At 40.8% G+C, this 13,854-nt stretch overlaps 2 protein-coding genes across 2 annotated transcripts in view; one reads left to right on the top strand and one right to left on the bottom strand.

Annotated features, from left to right (window-relative positions):
- The window catches only part of LOC140549974 (neuronal acetylcholine receptor subunit alpha-7), a 31,810-nt gene extending 28,775 nt beyond the window's left edge, over positions 1 to 3,035 (top strand). Inside the window, exon 10 of the mRNA XM_072673765.1 lies at positions 395 to 3,035. Coding sequence (XP_072529866.1) covers positions 395 to 976 — 582 coding nt within the window. The 3' untranslated portion in view covers positions 977 to 3,035. The remainder of the gene's footprint in view (positions 1 to 394) is intronic.
- A 6,497-nt stretch (positions 3,036 to 9,532) lies between these two features.
- Positions 9,533 to 13,341, bottom strand: LOC140549647 (sperm axonemal maintenance protein CFAP97D1). The gene is made up of 5 exons (XM_072673398.1): positions 13,249 to 13,341; positions 12,882 to 12,962; positions 11,953 to 12,071; positions 10,232 to 10,415; positions 9,533 to 9,640 (listed from the first exon to the last, which is right to left on the bottom strand). Exons 1-5 carry the CDS (start codon positions 13,339 to 13,341, stop codon positions 9,533 to 9,535), a joined length of 585 nt encoding a protein of 194 aa, XP_072529499.1.
- Between the last annotated feature and the right edge of the window lie 513 nt (positions 13,342 to 13,854).

The following is a 13,854-nucleotide window of genomic DNA, read 5'->3' as shown; positions in this document are numbered from 1 at the left end:
ACTGTTGAGAGTGTAAAATGTCATGCCATCCACTTTCTGTTTGTCTTTAGGACTATTTCAGACATTGGTTTGTTTCATGCTGATTACATGCTCTTGTTTACTTATTTATATGGGATGTTCCATGTTTCTGCTTTACTTTAGGACTATATCATCATTGTTGCAGCTTGGCTAAAATGTTAACACATGGCAGTTTATCCAAATAACAGTCCCTGATATCCTTGCTAAGTTCATCTTGGTATGATATCCTCTCACTGTGTCAAATAAAGTCAAATAAACACACTTTACTGACGGAGGCTGATTCTATACTCTTAATAAACCCCTCTGTGTTAGCTTAGTAATTCTGCTTAGCTGTGCTCTATATATTGCCTGATATTTCTTTTTCTGGTGTGTGCAGACTCGCGTGCTGCTGCTGAACTGGTGTGCGTGGTTCCTGCGCATGCGGAGGCCCGGCGAGGAGCGCGTCCGCTCGGCCTGCCACAACAAGCAGCTACACAGGGGCAGCGTGTCCAGCGTGGAGTTGTCCGTCAGCCAGGGGACGCTGCAGCCCAACAACAGCAACATGCTGTACATTGGCTTTAGGGGCATGGAAGGCGTCCATTACGCCACCTCGCCCGATTCCGGGGTGCTCTGTGGCCGCATCATGGGAGCCGGCGAGGAGGACGTGCTGTTGCCGGGGGCCACAGTGTCATCATATCAAGGCAGGGTCGGTGTTGGAGGCAGAGTCACTGGAAGTGTTGTAGGAGGAGCCTCAGAGACAGAATTAGCAAAGATCCTGGAGGAACTGAGGTACATTGCGAGGAGATTCCGAAACCAGGATGAAGACGAGAATGTGTGTAATGAGTGGAAGTTTGCAGCAGCTGTTATCGATCGCCTCTGTCTAATGGCCTTCTCCATCTTCACCATTCTCTGCACTTTTGGCATTCTTATGTCTGCACCCAACTTTGTGGAGGCCATCTCTAAAGACTTTTTTAGTTAAAGTAGAAAAAGGCAAAAAGACTTACTCCTGGAACATTCTTAAGACCACAGCACAGCCACCCAACATTCTCCAACAAACCACCACGATCACAAATGGTCTGATGTGGGAGAGGAAACTGCGTATGTGTTCTAAATGGGTCCCTATTTGTTGGCCATTTTTATCTTTGTGTAAATAGGAAATGGTGATTTTGAGGCACTGCAATTCTTCACCATTCACTAATAATTCCTAGAGACACCGTAGATCACTACATCAGCTGAATTTAAACATTGCGAGTCTTTCATTGCTATGAAACAAATGTTACTTTAACGGCAGAAAAAGAGAACAGTAAAAACAGCAGCAGCTATAGCCAGTTAAAAACCTTAAATACCTTAATGTGTGTACCGCTGCTTATCATACAGCAAAATACAGGAACAGGAGGTTAATGCAGTCATAGACTAATAATTAAATTTGAAGCCCATTCAGTTTTTAGATTTTTTCTTATTCCCTGCTTGTCTTCTAATAAGGATTTTCTGTTTCACTCAAAATGGGGCTGGTGAATGTTGATGCAGTGCTGAGAAAGTTTAAGAATTAATTCATTAATTCATACGTTTAACTCCTATATGGTGCAGTGCTAATGAGAAAGAGATCCATTTTGGTCACAGCCAGTGAAGATGGGGAGAACAGTCGAGGACAGTGAGGATGGGGAGAACAGTCGAGGACAGTGAGGATTGGGAGAACAGTCTAGGAAAGTGAGGATTGTGAAAACAGTCTAGAATATTGAGAATGGGGAAAACAGTCTGGAACAGTATAATAATATAATATAATTAGAGAGAATATTCCAGAACAGAATGAACCAGGGACATTGCTAGACCGGTGTGAATGGGGGAGAATAGTCTAGAACAGTATTTGGAGACTCTAGAATATTCTCCTTTCACAGTCATATACAGGTATGCAGAGGTGGGTACTTACTTGTTACATTTACTTAGTGAAGCACTCACGTAGACTATGAGTGAATTTTAGATTTTCTGAGTATCCCAATGTATTGTAATTATACTTTTGAATCAAAATATTGTTATATTAATTTATTATAACTTCAGCTTTCTCCTACTAATTCATCTACTAATTCTACTAATGATTTAAAACCTGTAAATGTTGTACAGCGCAAGCATATTATAAACAGTTTATACATTTATTTGTAACCAAATGTTTATTTTATTGATAATATTTGTTTACAATATTGTTTTTTAGTGCCGGCATATTTCAAACTAAGAGCTCACTGCAGTTCCCATGCTGATACATGCTGATGCTGGATGTACAAAGACGGTCCACTGCAGTTATATAAGTTACTTAATACTGAAGTAGTTTTTGACCTGATACTTGTGTACATCCACTAATGTAATTTTTTCATCAATGTAACAACTTTTTAAATTAAGTATGGCTTTCGCTACTCTACCCACATCTGCAATAATGGCGTACCAGCAGCATGTTTGAGGTGGTTGATGTTGAAGAATGCTGGGTCAGCATGGGTCAGGGTAACACAAAAAAACTGTCTATGTCATTGGTTTATACACACCAATTTCATTGCTTCACCAATTACTTGCTCTCAGTTTACAGCAATACACACTTTCTTTTGGAGATATTGTTAACTGTATACAGTTAAGTGTTATATATCTTAGCTATCATCGTTCAGTATTGATGTGTCAGTGCGTTGGTTTAGGTGTGCAGTAGATTCTTGAGGTAATTTTCATAAAGGTGTTTACAACTAGAATTCATCTCTTGCTGTCCCACAGGAAGTGTCCGTGTTTCTGCCTATATAGACTTTGGTCAGATTGAATTGTGCCCTACTAAAAACAGCACAAGTGACTGTTGTGTAGTGGACCAAATGGACTTTTTATGAGTTACACATCTACATATTAGAGAAAACAACAATCAGCACAGTGTGAATTTGATGTTCTGGGTCATTTCAGCAGGTGAGGACTGATTGCACACACAAATGCAGTCAAGCCAACAAAGAAAAAGAGCCTTCTAGTCCTCTCTGTAAATGGAGCCCTTGATTTTGTTCGTCTCTCCATGATTTCCTCTCCTGTCATGTTTGGGCATTTGTGCATTCCAGTTTTGTGAACTCTTTACAAATAAATGTATTTTTCTAAATGTCAGATTTTATGCTCCCGAAGATTTGCACTTTGATATTCCCAAGCCTTAAGGTCTCTTCCTGCCATAGGCTATTTTTCAAAGGCTCATATTATGGAAAACTGAATTGTCCTGGTTTGGATTCCTATTTAAATTAGAGTTTGACATACTTTGTAACATTTGTAACATACAGACCATATACAGGAATACAGTGCAAATACCACTGGATTTGAATTTAGTATGTCACAGCTGTGAACACTTTTACATACATATTCCCAGGCTTTTGTTCTGTATGTTTCAGCCCAGACCGTTGTTTAAATAAAGCACGGTATAGGGCTGTCAATCAGAGCAGGTTATTTATATACCACACCTATCTGTACATAGATACCAGTGTAAATCTATGCGTATCACACACAGAAATTGAATCAGTTCTCACCATCTTTGTTCAAGTAGTACATTTTTAATCTGAATCTTATCTATGAACCTCCAGAGTCACTGAGCAAAGGGATTATGGAGCTGGCTGTCACATTGCCACAGCTAAGACGCCCAAAAACACGAAGCACAGAATCGGTGCAGATAATTCATCATGCAAAGGCAAAGAATGGAAAGTCAGCCTTGGAACTTGTTAAGGCATTGCACCAGTGGTCGTGTGTCAAGGAGACTCAGTATTCATTATAAAAGTAAGCTATTTTTTTCTCAGTGTGTTTGAGAAGCCTCGTCTCATTACTGATAAACTTTCAGAAATCCAATTCCACTCAAAGTGATCGTGTTTTTTTTAGTCTGTAGACAATTTAAAGAAAAATCCTATTTTAGGCAGAGCCATCAGAACAGCTTCGGTGTACCTTGCCATAGATTCCTCAAGTCTCAGGAACTGAACTGGAGGGATGAACACCAGTCTCTCAGAAGATATTTCTTCAGTTGGATTTTCAGCATTTCAGCACTTCAGCATTTTGATGGTGTTGGAGAGCACTGTCCAACCCACATGTCCATTATGTCTCAAAGGTGTTTAAACTAATTGAGATCTGGTGATTGTGAAAGCCATAGCATATGGTATTATTTTATACTCAATAAACCATTAAGTGATCCCTCACATTTCTCCACTGAAATCAGGTCATTCAGATGAACTTTGTACTGTTCTGCAGTGACTCTCCCCTCTACACTCTTCAAAATAAAGGTGCTACAAAGGATTTTTGAGCGATGCCATAGAAGAACCACTACTGATTCCACCAAACTATGCTTTAAATAGCAATGTCTGAGTGTGAAGAACCTAAAGTGCTTTAGAACCTTTTCATCCAGTGTAGGTTCTTTAAGCCTTTAATGAGTCCTCTTACACTTGCCCATCTATATACAGGCAGAACGTCCAGCCTGAGAACACTCTGTATTACAATGTGCTACAATCCTCTCCTACTAGTACTATGGCGATAAAGGTGGTTTGTCGGCAGTTCTGTATGATGTGGTAGACGCTGGTTTGGGTAGCCACTCAAGTACCTGGCCTTTATGTCCTTCTCATCCAAACATACACTACATGTCAAAAGTATTGGGACACTTGCTCATTCTTTGTCTCTTCTGAAATTAAGGGTATTTTAAAAAGTGTATCCTGCTTTTGCTGGAGTAACTGTCTCGACTGTCCATGGAAGGCTTTCTACATGATTGGGAAGCATTGCTATGAGGATTTGATTGGATTGATCACAACCCCAACTCCTCTTAAAAATACTGCTCAATGCTGGGGGTGTTAATTCCCCTCTAGCCCACTGGCTTTAGGAATGGTGCCATTAGGTTCATGTTTATCTTCTTCAGAGAGTCCTATTCTATTGGCAGCACTTCTTTACAGGTTCTAGACAAGCTGTGTGTGCATTTGCACATCTGTGTCAGAACTTAAAGTAGCTGCATGCATTCATTATATAAAGCCATATATGTATATGTGTGTGTATGTGTGTGTGTATATACAGTCATGCCCGAAAGTATTCATACCCCTGTCAAAGTTTGACTTAAATTTACTTTTATTTAACCAGAAATTATATTTTTGCCTGGAAATGACACAGGCATCTCCCAGGAGATAACACGATGATGTACAAGAGGCATCATTGTGGGAAAAAATATTTCTCAGCTTTTATACACATTTGAACAAAAAGTGGCATGTCCAAAATTATTCATACCCTTCTCAATAATTAATAGAAAAGCCTTTATTGGCTATTACAGCAATCAAACGCTTCCTGTAATTGCTGACCAGCTTTTTGCATGTCTCCACTGGTATTTTTGCCCATTCATCTTTAGTGATGAGCTCCAACTCTTTGAGGTTCGAGGGTCTCCTTGCCATCACCCTGATCTTTAGCTCCCTCCACAGATTCTCAATTGGATTCAAGTTAGGACTCTGGCTGGGCCACTGCAAAACATTAATGTTTTTGTCTGCTAACCATTTCTTCACCACTTTGGCTGTGTGTTTTGGGTCGTCGTGCTGAAATGTCCACCGGTTCCCATGGCCAAGTTTCTCTGCAGACTGCCTGATGTTGTTGTTGAGAATCTTGATGTATTGCTCTTTTTTCATGGTGCCATTTACTGCGATCAAGTTCCCTGGTCCATTGGCTGAAAAACACCCCCAAAACATTAGGTTCCCACCACCATGTTTGACAGTGGGGATGGTGTTCTTAGGGTTGAAGGCTTCTCCTTTTTTACGCCAAATGGTGCACACATCATTGTGGCCAAACAATTCAATTTTTGTTTCATCTGACCATAAAACAGAACACCAGAAGTCTTCTTCTTTGTCCAGATGAGCATTTGCAAAAGTCAAGCGGGCTTTTGTGTGCCTTTTCTGGAGAAGTGGTGTCCTCCTTGGCCTGCGTCCGTGGAACCCAGCAGTGTGCAGTGTTCGTTGAACTGTCTGCCTTGAGATGTCGCCACCAGCAGAGTCCAGATTCACCAGGATGGCCTTGGTGGTGATCCTTGGATTTTTCTTCACCTCTCTCACTATTCTCCTGGCCAGCACAGGTGTCACTTTTGGCTTCCGACCACATCTTCTGAGATTTTCCACAGTGCGGAACTTCTTGTATTTTTTAATAATACTTTGCACTGTAGCCACTGGAACTTGAAAACATTTTGATATGGCTTTATAGCCCTTTCCTGACTTATGAGCGGCCACAATGCACAGCCGCAGGTCCTTAGTGAGCTCTTTTGTCTTAGCCATGACTGTCCACAAACCAACTACAGAGAGCTGCTGTTTTTCTCCTGTTGAGTTGATTAAAACAGCTGTTCCCAATGAATCAGGGTAATTAGGATGCTTTAAAACAGCTTGGACTATTTGGAATGGTATAGAACTTTGGATTTTCCCATATACTGTGACAGTTTTCAAAGGGTATGAATAATTTTGGACATGCCACTTTTTGTTCAAATGTGTATAAAAGCTGAGAAATACTTTTTCCCACAATGATGCCTCTTGTACATCATCGTGTTATCTCCTGGGAGATGCCTGTGTCGTTTCAAGGCAAAAATATAACTTCTGGTTAAATAAAAGTAAATTTAAGTCAAACTTTGCCAGGGGTATGAATACTTTCGGGCATGACTGTGTATATATATATATATATATATATATATATATATATATATATATGTGTGTGTGTGTGTGTGTGTGTGTGTGTGTGTGTGTGTGTGTGTGTATACAGTGCCCTCCATAATTATTGGCACCCCTGGTTAAGATGTGTTCTTTAGCTTCTAATAAATTAGAATTTTTTATTCTATAAATTAGAATAGAGTTTTTTTCAAAATAATATAGGACCACGATGGAAAAAAGAGTAAAATCCAACCTTTAACTCAAGTGAATTTATTCAGTAGGGAAAAATCCCACATTAAGAAATAATTGTTTAACATCAAATCATGTGTGCCACAATTATTGGCACCCCTGATGTTAATACTTTGTATAACCCCCTTTTGCCAACAAAACAGCACCTAATCTTCTCTTATAATGTTTCACAAGATGGGAGAATACAGATAGAGGGATCTTTGACCATTCCTCTTTGCACAATCTCTCTAAATCATCCAGCGACCTGGGACCTCTCCTCTGCACTCTCCTCTTCAGCTCACCCCACAGGTTTTCAATGGTGTTGAGGTCTGGGGACTGAGATGGCCATGGGAGGAGCTTGATTCTGTGTGTGGTGAACCATTTCTGTGTAGATTTGGCCATATGTTTTGGGTCATTATTTTGCTGAAAGACACAGTGACGACCCATCTTCAGCTTTTGGGCAGAAGCCACCAGATTTTGTTTTAAAATGTCCTGGTATTTCAAAGCATTCATGATGCTATGCACCCTAACAAGGTTCCCAGGGCCTTTGGAAGAGAAACAGGCCCACAGCATCACTGATCCTCCCCCATATTTCACAGTGGGCATGAGGTGCTTTTCTGCATACTCAGCTCTTGTGTTACACCAGACCCACTTAGAGCATTTGTTGCCAAAAAGCTCTATCTTAGTTTCATCTGACCAAAGCACACGGTCCCAGTTGAAGTTCTAGTACTGCTTAGCAAACTCCAAACGTTTGCGTTTATGATTGTGAGTGAGAAAAAGTTTTTTCCGTGCATGCCTCCCAAACAGCTTGTTGGCGTGCAGATAGCGCCTGATGGTTGTTTTGGAGACTTTGTAACCCCAAGAAGCTACCATTTGTTGCATTTCTGTAACAGTGAGCTTTGGAGACCTTTTTATTTCTCCTATCATCCTCCTCACTGTGCGTGGTGGCAAAATAAACTTGCGTCCTCGTCCAGGCTTGTTTACCACTATTCCAGTTGTTTTAAACTTCTTAATAATTCCTCTGACAGTAGATATGGACAGGCGTAGGTGAATGGCTATTTTCTTGTAGCCATTGCCTGACTTGTGGAGGTCAACACACATCTGCCTTACTTGAATGGTATGTTCCTTTGTCTTTCCCATGTTGAAGAGAAATGGCCTCTGTGTCACGTCATATTTATACCCCAGGGAAACAGGAAGTTGTGAATTACTAATTAAATGTTCCTACATACTCTGATCAACTTCGTAAACTACTGTAGAATTGACAGAAATACTTTAATTACATTTATTTCCTAAGAAATGTTAGGGGTGCCAATAATTGTGGAACAGGTGATTTTATGAAGAATAATTATTTCTTAGTCAGGGATTTTTTTCCCCTTAAAATTCACTTGAGTTAAAGGTTGGATTTTACTCTTTTTTTCCATCGTGGTCCTATATTATTTAGAAAAAAACTCAATTTATTAGAAGCTAAAGAACACATCTTAACCAGGGGTGCCAATAATTATGGAGGGCACTGTATATAATGCCATGTTACATTACGCCTACAATTGTTTGCCCCCACTCCCCCCTATAGTCACTTCATATTTTTATATTCCAAATGAATCTGGTTAGGCAACATACTCATCAATTAAAGACATCTTCTAAAAGTAGCCACACATAAGACCCAGACAGGTCATACAGATGGGACTTCTCAAAACAAGAGGGCTGGCTTTTTTGTGTAAATTTTAGTGCGCTTTCACTTCCTAATAAATGCTGTTATTTGGACAGGGAATGCTTATTCTGGATCGGTGGCATCAGCAGTCTCCCTCTGAGAGGTTTGATCCACGCAGGCCACGCAGCAGGGACAGGGGATCTGAATGGGAGTCAGAATGGAGGATGGCCAAGGTTAAGAGCTTATAAGGAAAGGAGAAATGCTGGCTTAAGCACTGGACCACCGCCCACCTGGGCATGGTGCTTTTCTTCTGCCTACAAGCTGACCACTTTCTATTATGATTAATGAACACATTTCTCACATTTCACATTACAAATGAGAAGCCCCTTGCATACAAAAAAAAGGAACAGGATTAAGCGGCTGTAGACCCTTTAGGCCTTTAGGGAAGGAACTGATGTGAATTTGTGGTACAACAAGACCATTTTATGACATTCCCTATCAAACCCTGTTGAAATGCTGAGCTCAATACTCATGCATGGTCCAAATTAGAGCATGTACTACAGGTCTGTGGCCATTTATTAATATAGTTCAGTTTTGGTCATTTCAAATCCCAGCATCAGAAAGACCTCCAGGTACTCTGTAACTTTACTTTATTACCTGTGTTCCTCAGCCGTTTTAATTAAAAGAGTTCTGATGGCCTAAGGCTGCTCCCTTGCACTGGGGAGCCTCCCGTTATTCTAGAGAATCATGCTGCCATCCAGTGGTGGAGAAACTACACCTCCAACAGGCAACATGATTTATCGTTATGGAACTACGGAAATGTTTTACACACATTCAAGGTCTAAAGCATTGGTTCTCAAACTTCCTCAGGGACCCATCTGACCATTCCTGGGGAACGGATTGAAAACAGGGAGGTGAAGAGGCAGACAATGTGGGACCACAGGTTGCGCTAAAGATACTGAATGTTGTGCAGTTAGGAGTGTTAGCAAATACAGTTTTTCAAGAGTTTCACAAATATCATTGTGTGCTAATAATCATCTTCTGTGGTTTCATCATGCTCATCTTCTGTTCTGCTGGAGGAGCTCTGGCTCGGTCCTGGTGTTCCTCCAGAAAACTTCACATTCTTACTGGATCTCTGTGTATGAGGAAAGACAACACATTTCACAGTGTGATATTGTGCAAGTTTACTCTATTATCAAATTATCAAATGTGTCTCACAAATGGAAATTGGTATCATGCATAGCTAAAACAGTGGGGGTAGGTTTTTTTCTGTACTTGTGTTCAATTATGTAAAAACACTGTCATCAATATCAAAGAACACATTATTTATTTTTATTTAATTGACTTAACTACAGTCCTGATTAGTAGGGTTTATGATTCCATTACTTGTTAGCTACATTAGCATACATTAGCATTAGCAAAACACATCAGCATTACAGCATTTGGGAGATGTTTCTTAGGCCTTGCCCCAGAACTCTTGTTGGTGTAGCATGGTGTGCTTGACCAGTCAGAGAACTGAACCCTAGTATGCCATGGGAACAGTGGGAAGAGTGTTGTTAGCCATTGCACTACACCAATCACATGTAAACAAGCTATACATGTCTTGGCTGATAAATGTGAATGATCACATTTGGTATTTGGTAAGGTGAAAAACTGTGGCAATTGGATTCTTGGCCAAACTATTCCTAAAAGGAGCATACAGTGCATTCATTTAAATGCTGCTTACCTGTTTATTGGCCACTCCCCGTGGATAGCGTGCAATGTCATCTCGTCGTCTCTCCACCTTCTCCCAGTCATCCTCCCATAGACCCCGCCTGTATTCAGATTCTCGCTCTGTGATTCGCTGATAGATTGCTAGGTTCTCACGAGTCACCTGCTGTAGCTGCCCCCTCCTCCTCTCAGCATTCAGACTGTAGGAAGACAATTAATGTCTGTTTATATACACAGTAATATCAGAATATTATGACCACCCCTGGTTAACAATGGGCTTGGCCTATTATATCAGCTCCACCTATAGACTGTATCTCATCTGTTTCTTTGAATGCTTTGCTAGCCTCCTTTCACCCTGTGTGTTGCACTGGCATGAATGGATCAGACACAGCAGTGCTGCTGGAGTGTTTAAACACCTCAGCATCTCTGCTGGATCGAGAATAGTCCACCAACCAGACATATCCAGCTAATGGCATCCTGTGGACAGCATCCTGTGACCACTGACGAAGGACTAGAGGATGACCAACACAAACTGTGCAGCAACAGATGGGTCCTGACCATTGAAGAACAGGGTGAAAGGAGGTTAACAATGTATGCAGAGAAACAGATGGACTACGGTCTGTAATTATTGAACTACAAAGTGCTCCTACAGGGTGAGTAGAGCTGATATAATGGGCCGTGTTCATGCGAAACCAGGGGTGCTCATAATATTCTGATATGGCTGTGTATTTAATGTTGTACAACTGACATTTAGTCAGCCATTACATAGCCATTTAAATAGCGATTTGAACAGCCATTTGATTTAAATGGTCCCAGGCTTCTAACTCATAGCAAGCTTCAGGCACTGAAACAGAGGGGAGTGGGTATAAGAAAAGTAGCAACCAAAAAACAATGTAAAGTAAATGTATCAGGTTACAAAAACCCTTGAAGTGCTGAGCTCTCTTCAGTAGAACGTCTTTGTACGTCCAGCATCTGTCAGCACAGGAACAGACGATTGTTTCAGATCCTATTCTTCTCTATTTGGAATCCTTTTGGCCTAGCTCAAATATGAGAAGATTGAGCTGTGGTACAGCAGGTGCCACACCATCAGAACTGAATGAAAGTAAATTTTTAAAAATGTAAAAATGTAGTTACAGCACTGCTTAATATATTAACCCCTAATGCTCTGTGACTTATTACACCCTGAACTACATGCAAAGCAATGGAACAACTGGTCAGTGGGGAACAGTCGGAGAAAAGCCAGAAACCACCAAGGCTCTGAGGAGTTTAAGAAGATAATGTCTACTTGAGTGAGACTGCAAAGAAAATAGCACCCATTAGTCGATACCCAAATGTGTTACAAATGTTGTACAAATAGATATAAGCATCCCAATTACCAAGAATTTAATGATTTATCTTTTTAACTGGAAACACAAACAAGAGGCTCAGAGGTTAAATGAAACACACCAGATTAGCTTCCCGATGTCACTGGGTCATTATGCGAGTCAGGGCAGTTGAAATAATGGCTCAGAACTAAAGCTTTTTTAAAAATCAGCCCTTTATTCTGGCCTTTGCTGAGAAAGGGTCCAGTTGGAACTTTCTTACTACCTTTTTTTATCATTTCATGTAATAATCAGTTGGAATGAAGAGAGAGATAAAAGGTCTGTGTATGGCAGGTCATTATCTAGGCAGACGTTAAAGGTATTCATTACACAGCCAGAAATGCCACTTGAGCCACAGGCTGTAGTGTAAGCTCACCTGCGCTCTGGATACTCATTCCTGTGGTCTATGAGCCCTTTGGAGCGCTCTATTCCAGCCAGTCTGGACACCAGCAGTTGATTATCCCTGTCTATGATGGCCTGCCTCTCGTCTTGAACCTTAGAACCCAAAGACATCAATACTGCACTGAGGAAATGAAATGCAACAGCATAACTGCAGTAGTGTTTGAATATCATTTACATTCTAACATAAGAGAGTTCGATATACTATATAATCATTGTTGAAGTTCCAAAACATACTGCCCCCTGTCCCTTTAATCCAGCCCAAATATGGAAAATGAATGTATTATGTTTGTGATGTCCACCTTCTCATTTATTCACCTTGATTAGATTGTTCAATTACTTTGAGGTTATAAGCAATGTTTTAGCCCGGACTGCTTTTTGAATGAGGCATAATACAGCCAGCATAACACAGGCCAGCCAATCAGAGCAATAATCATATTACATATTTACACTCTTAAAGGCACAGTATCAAATCTGGTTGCTTAATTCTAAGGCATAAAGAGAGGTGGAATATGATAAATATGATCATACAAAGGGTTTCTGGCTGTTTTTAGTACACAAACCTATACCAATGTCAAAATGGGCCTAAGGGGAAGAATACAATGCAATAATTATGTAGGATATGGGCCCTTTAATAATCTTTGTCTTTTGGTCACATTACAATGTTCAGGACCGGACTAACTCTTACAAAAGCTACTGTAATGTATTTAATTCAGATCTTCCACTAAGGTATCAAACCCCATTCTGCCACGTAGAGGGCTGTGTTGCTGCTCACCAACCACTATAACAACCTTGTCAATAGCTAGTCAACACACAATTAATATATAGCAGTAATTAACAGTCCGTTTCCTTTATATACTGAAAAGAACGGAACATTTCACATTTGTTCCACTGTGTGCTCCTTACCTGTACTTTCTTTAGCTTCAGCTGGACATGAGTAGGTGTCTGGATACCTTTGGTGTTTACTATGGGTTTGGCGTCCTTCACCTTATAAGAAATCAAAGCCATTTCAAGCAGTGCAAATTGCCTTCATGGTATTGCTGATCACACACCACAATTAGCTTCTAACCCTTCACGTCCCACAGCAGCAGATTACTTCTGTCTAATAGATAACAGCATTATCCTTTTTAACATGATCGATTTTCACACATGCCAGTGCCTGCGAGTCTTCAATAGTCAGTGTTCTTCAGGTCCCACATCATTAGTGCGGCTCATATTACCCTGCAACCTTAATATTTGTTCTCTATGATTAAAGAGTCACACACTCACTTACCTTCTTGCGATGCGTCTCATAGCGTGTCTGGTCCCATTTTTTCTGCAGGTACTTATTAGTGGCTGGCTTGAGTGGCTGATAGGCTTTGTGCATGGCTGCTGGTCAGTGTTAGCACATGGAATTTAGGAATTTCCTATAGGAATTTATAATCCGCTATGCTTCCCCACTTTGGAAGAATTCCAAAATTTTTAGTTGCTTTGAAGAAATTGGATTCCCAATTTTAGTAAGTGTGAATTTTCAGTGTAGTGGCATTCCGAAAGGATGTGCAGAGTAATGTGAGCCTGAAATGGTCCAATGTGTAGTGTGTCGCGTGCTGGAGTCATTTAGAATGTGTCCCCACAGCCCACTCCACCTTGGTCAGCCCAGCTGGAGGCCGCAGCCTGTTGCCATGGCACCATTACTCACCTATCCCTCCGACTGGGCGTGCTGCTGGGAGGGGATTGGGTGTCAATGAATTATTAGTGTTCACAGCCCACTGGCTTCACTGGCCTAAGTGACCTCAGAGCAGCTGAGCAGGGAAGGGCAACGGTTCAGTAAAAGTCACTTTATATGATCGAAATAATGAACTGATTGAGAATCTACATTCCCGGTCAGTTGGAGGTGACA

This window comes from Salminus brasiliensis, chromosome 2 (assembly GCF_030463535.1).
Source record: "Salminus brasiliensis chromosome 2, fSalBra1.hap2, whole genome shotgun sequence".
Taxonomy (NCBI): Eukaryota; Metazoa; Chordata; class Actinopteri; order Characiformes; family Bryconidae; genus Salminus; species Salminus brasiliensis.
This window is presented reverse-complemented; position numbering and strand designations above follow the sequence as displayed.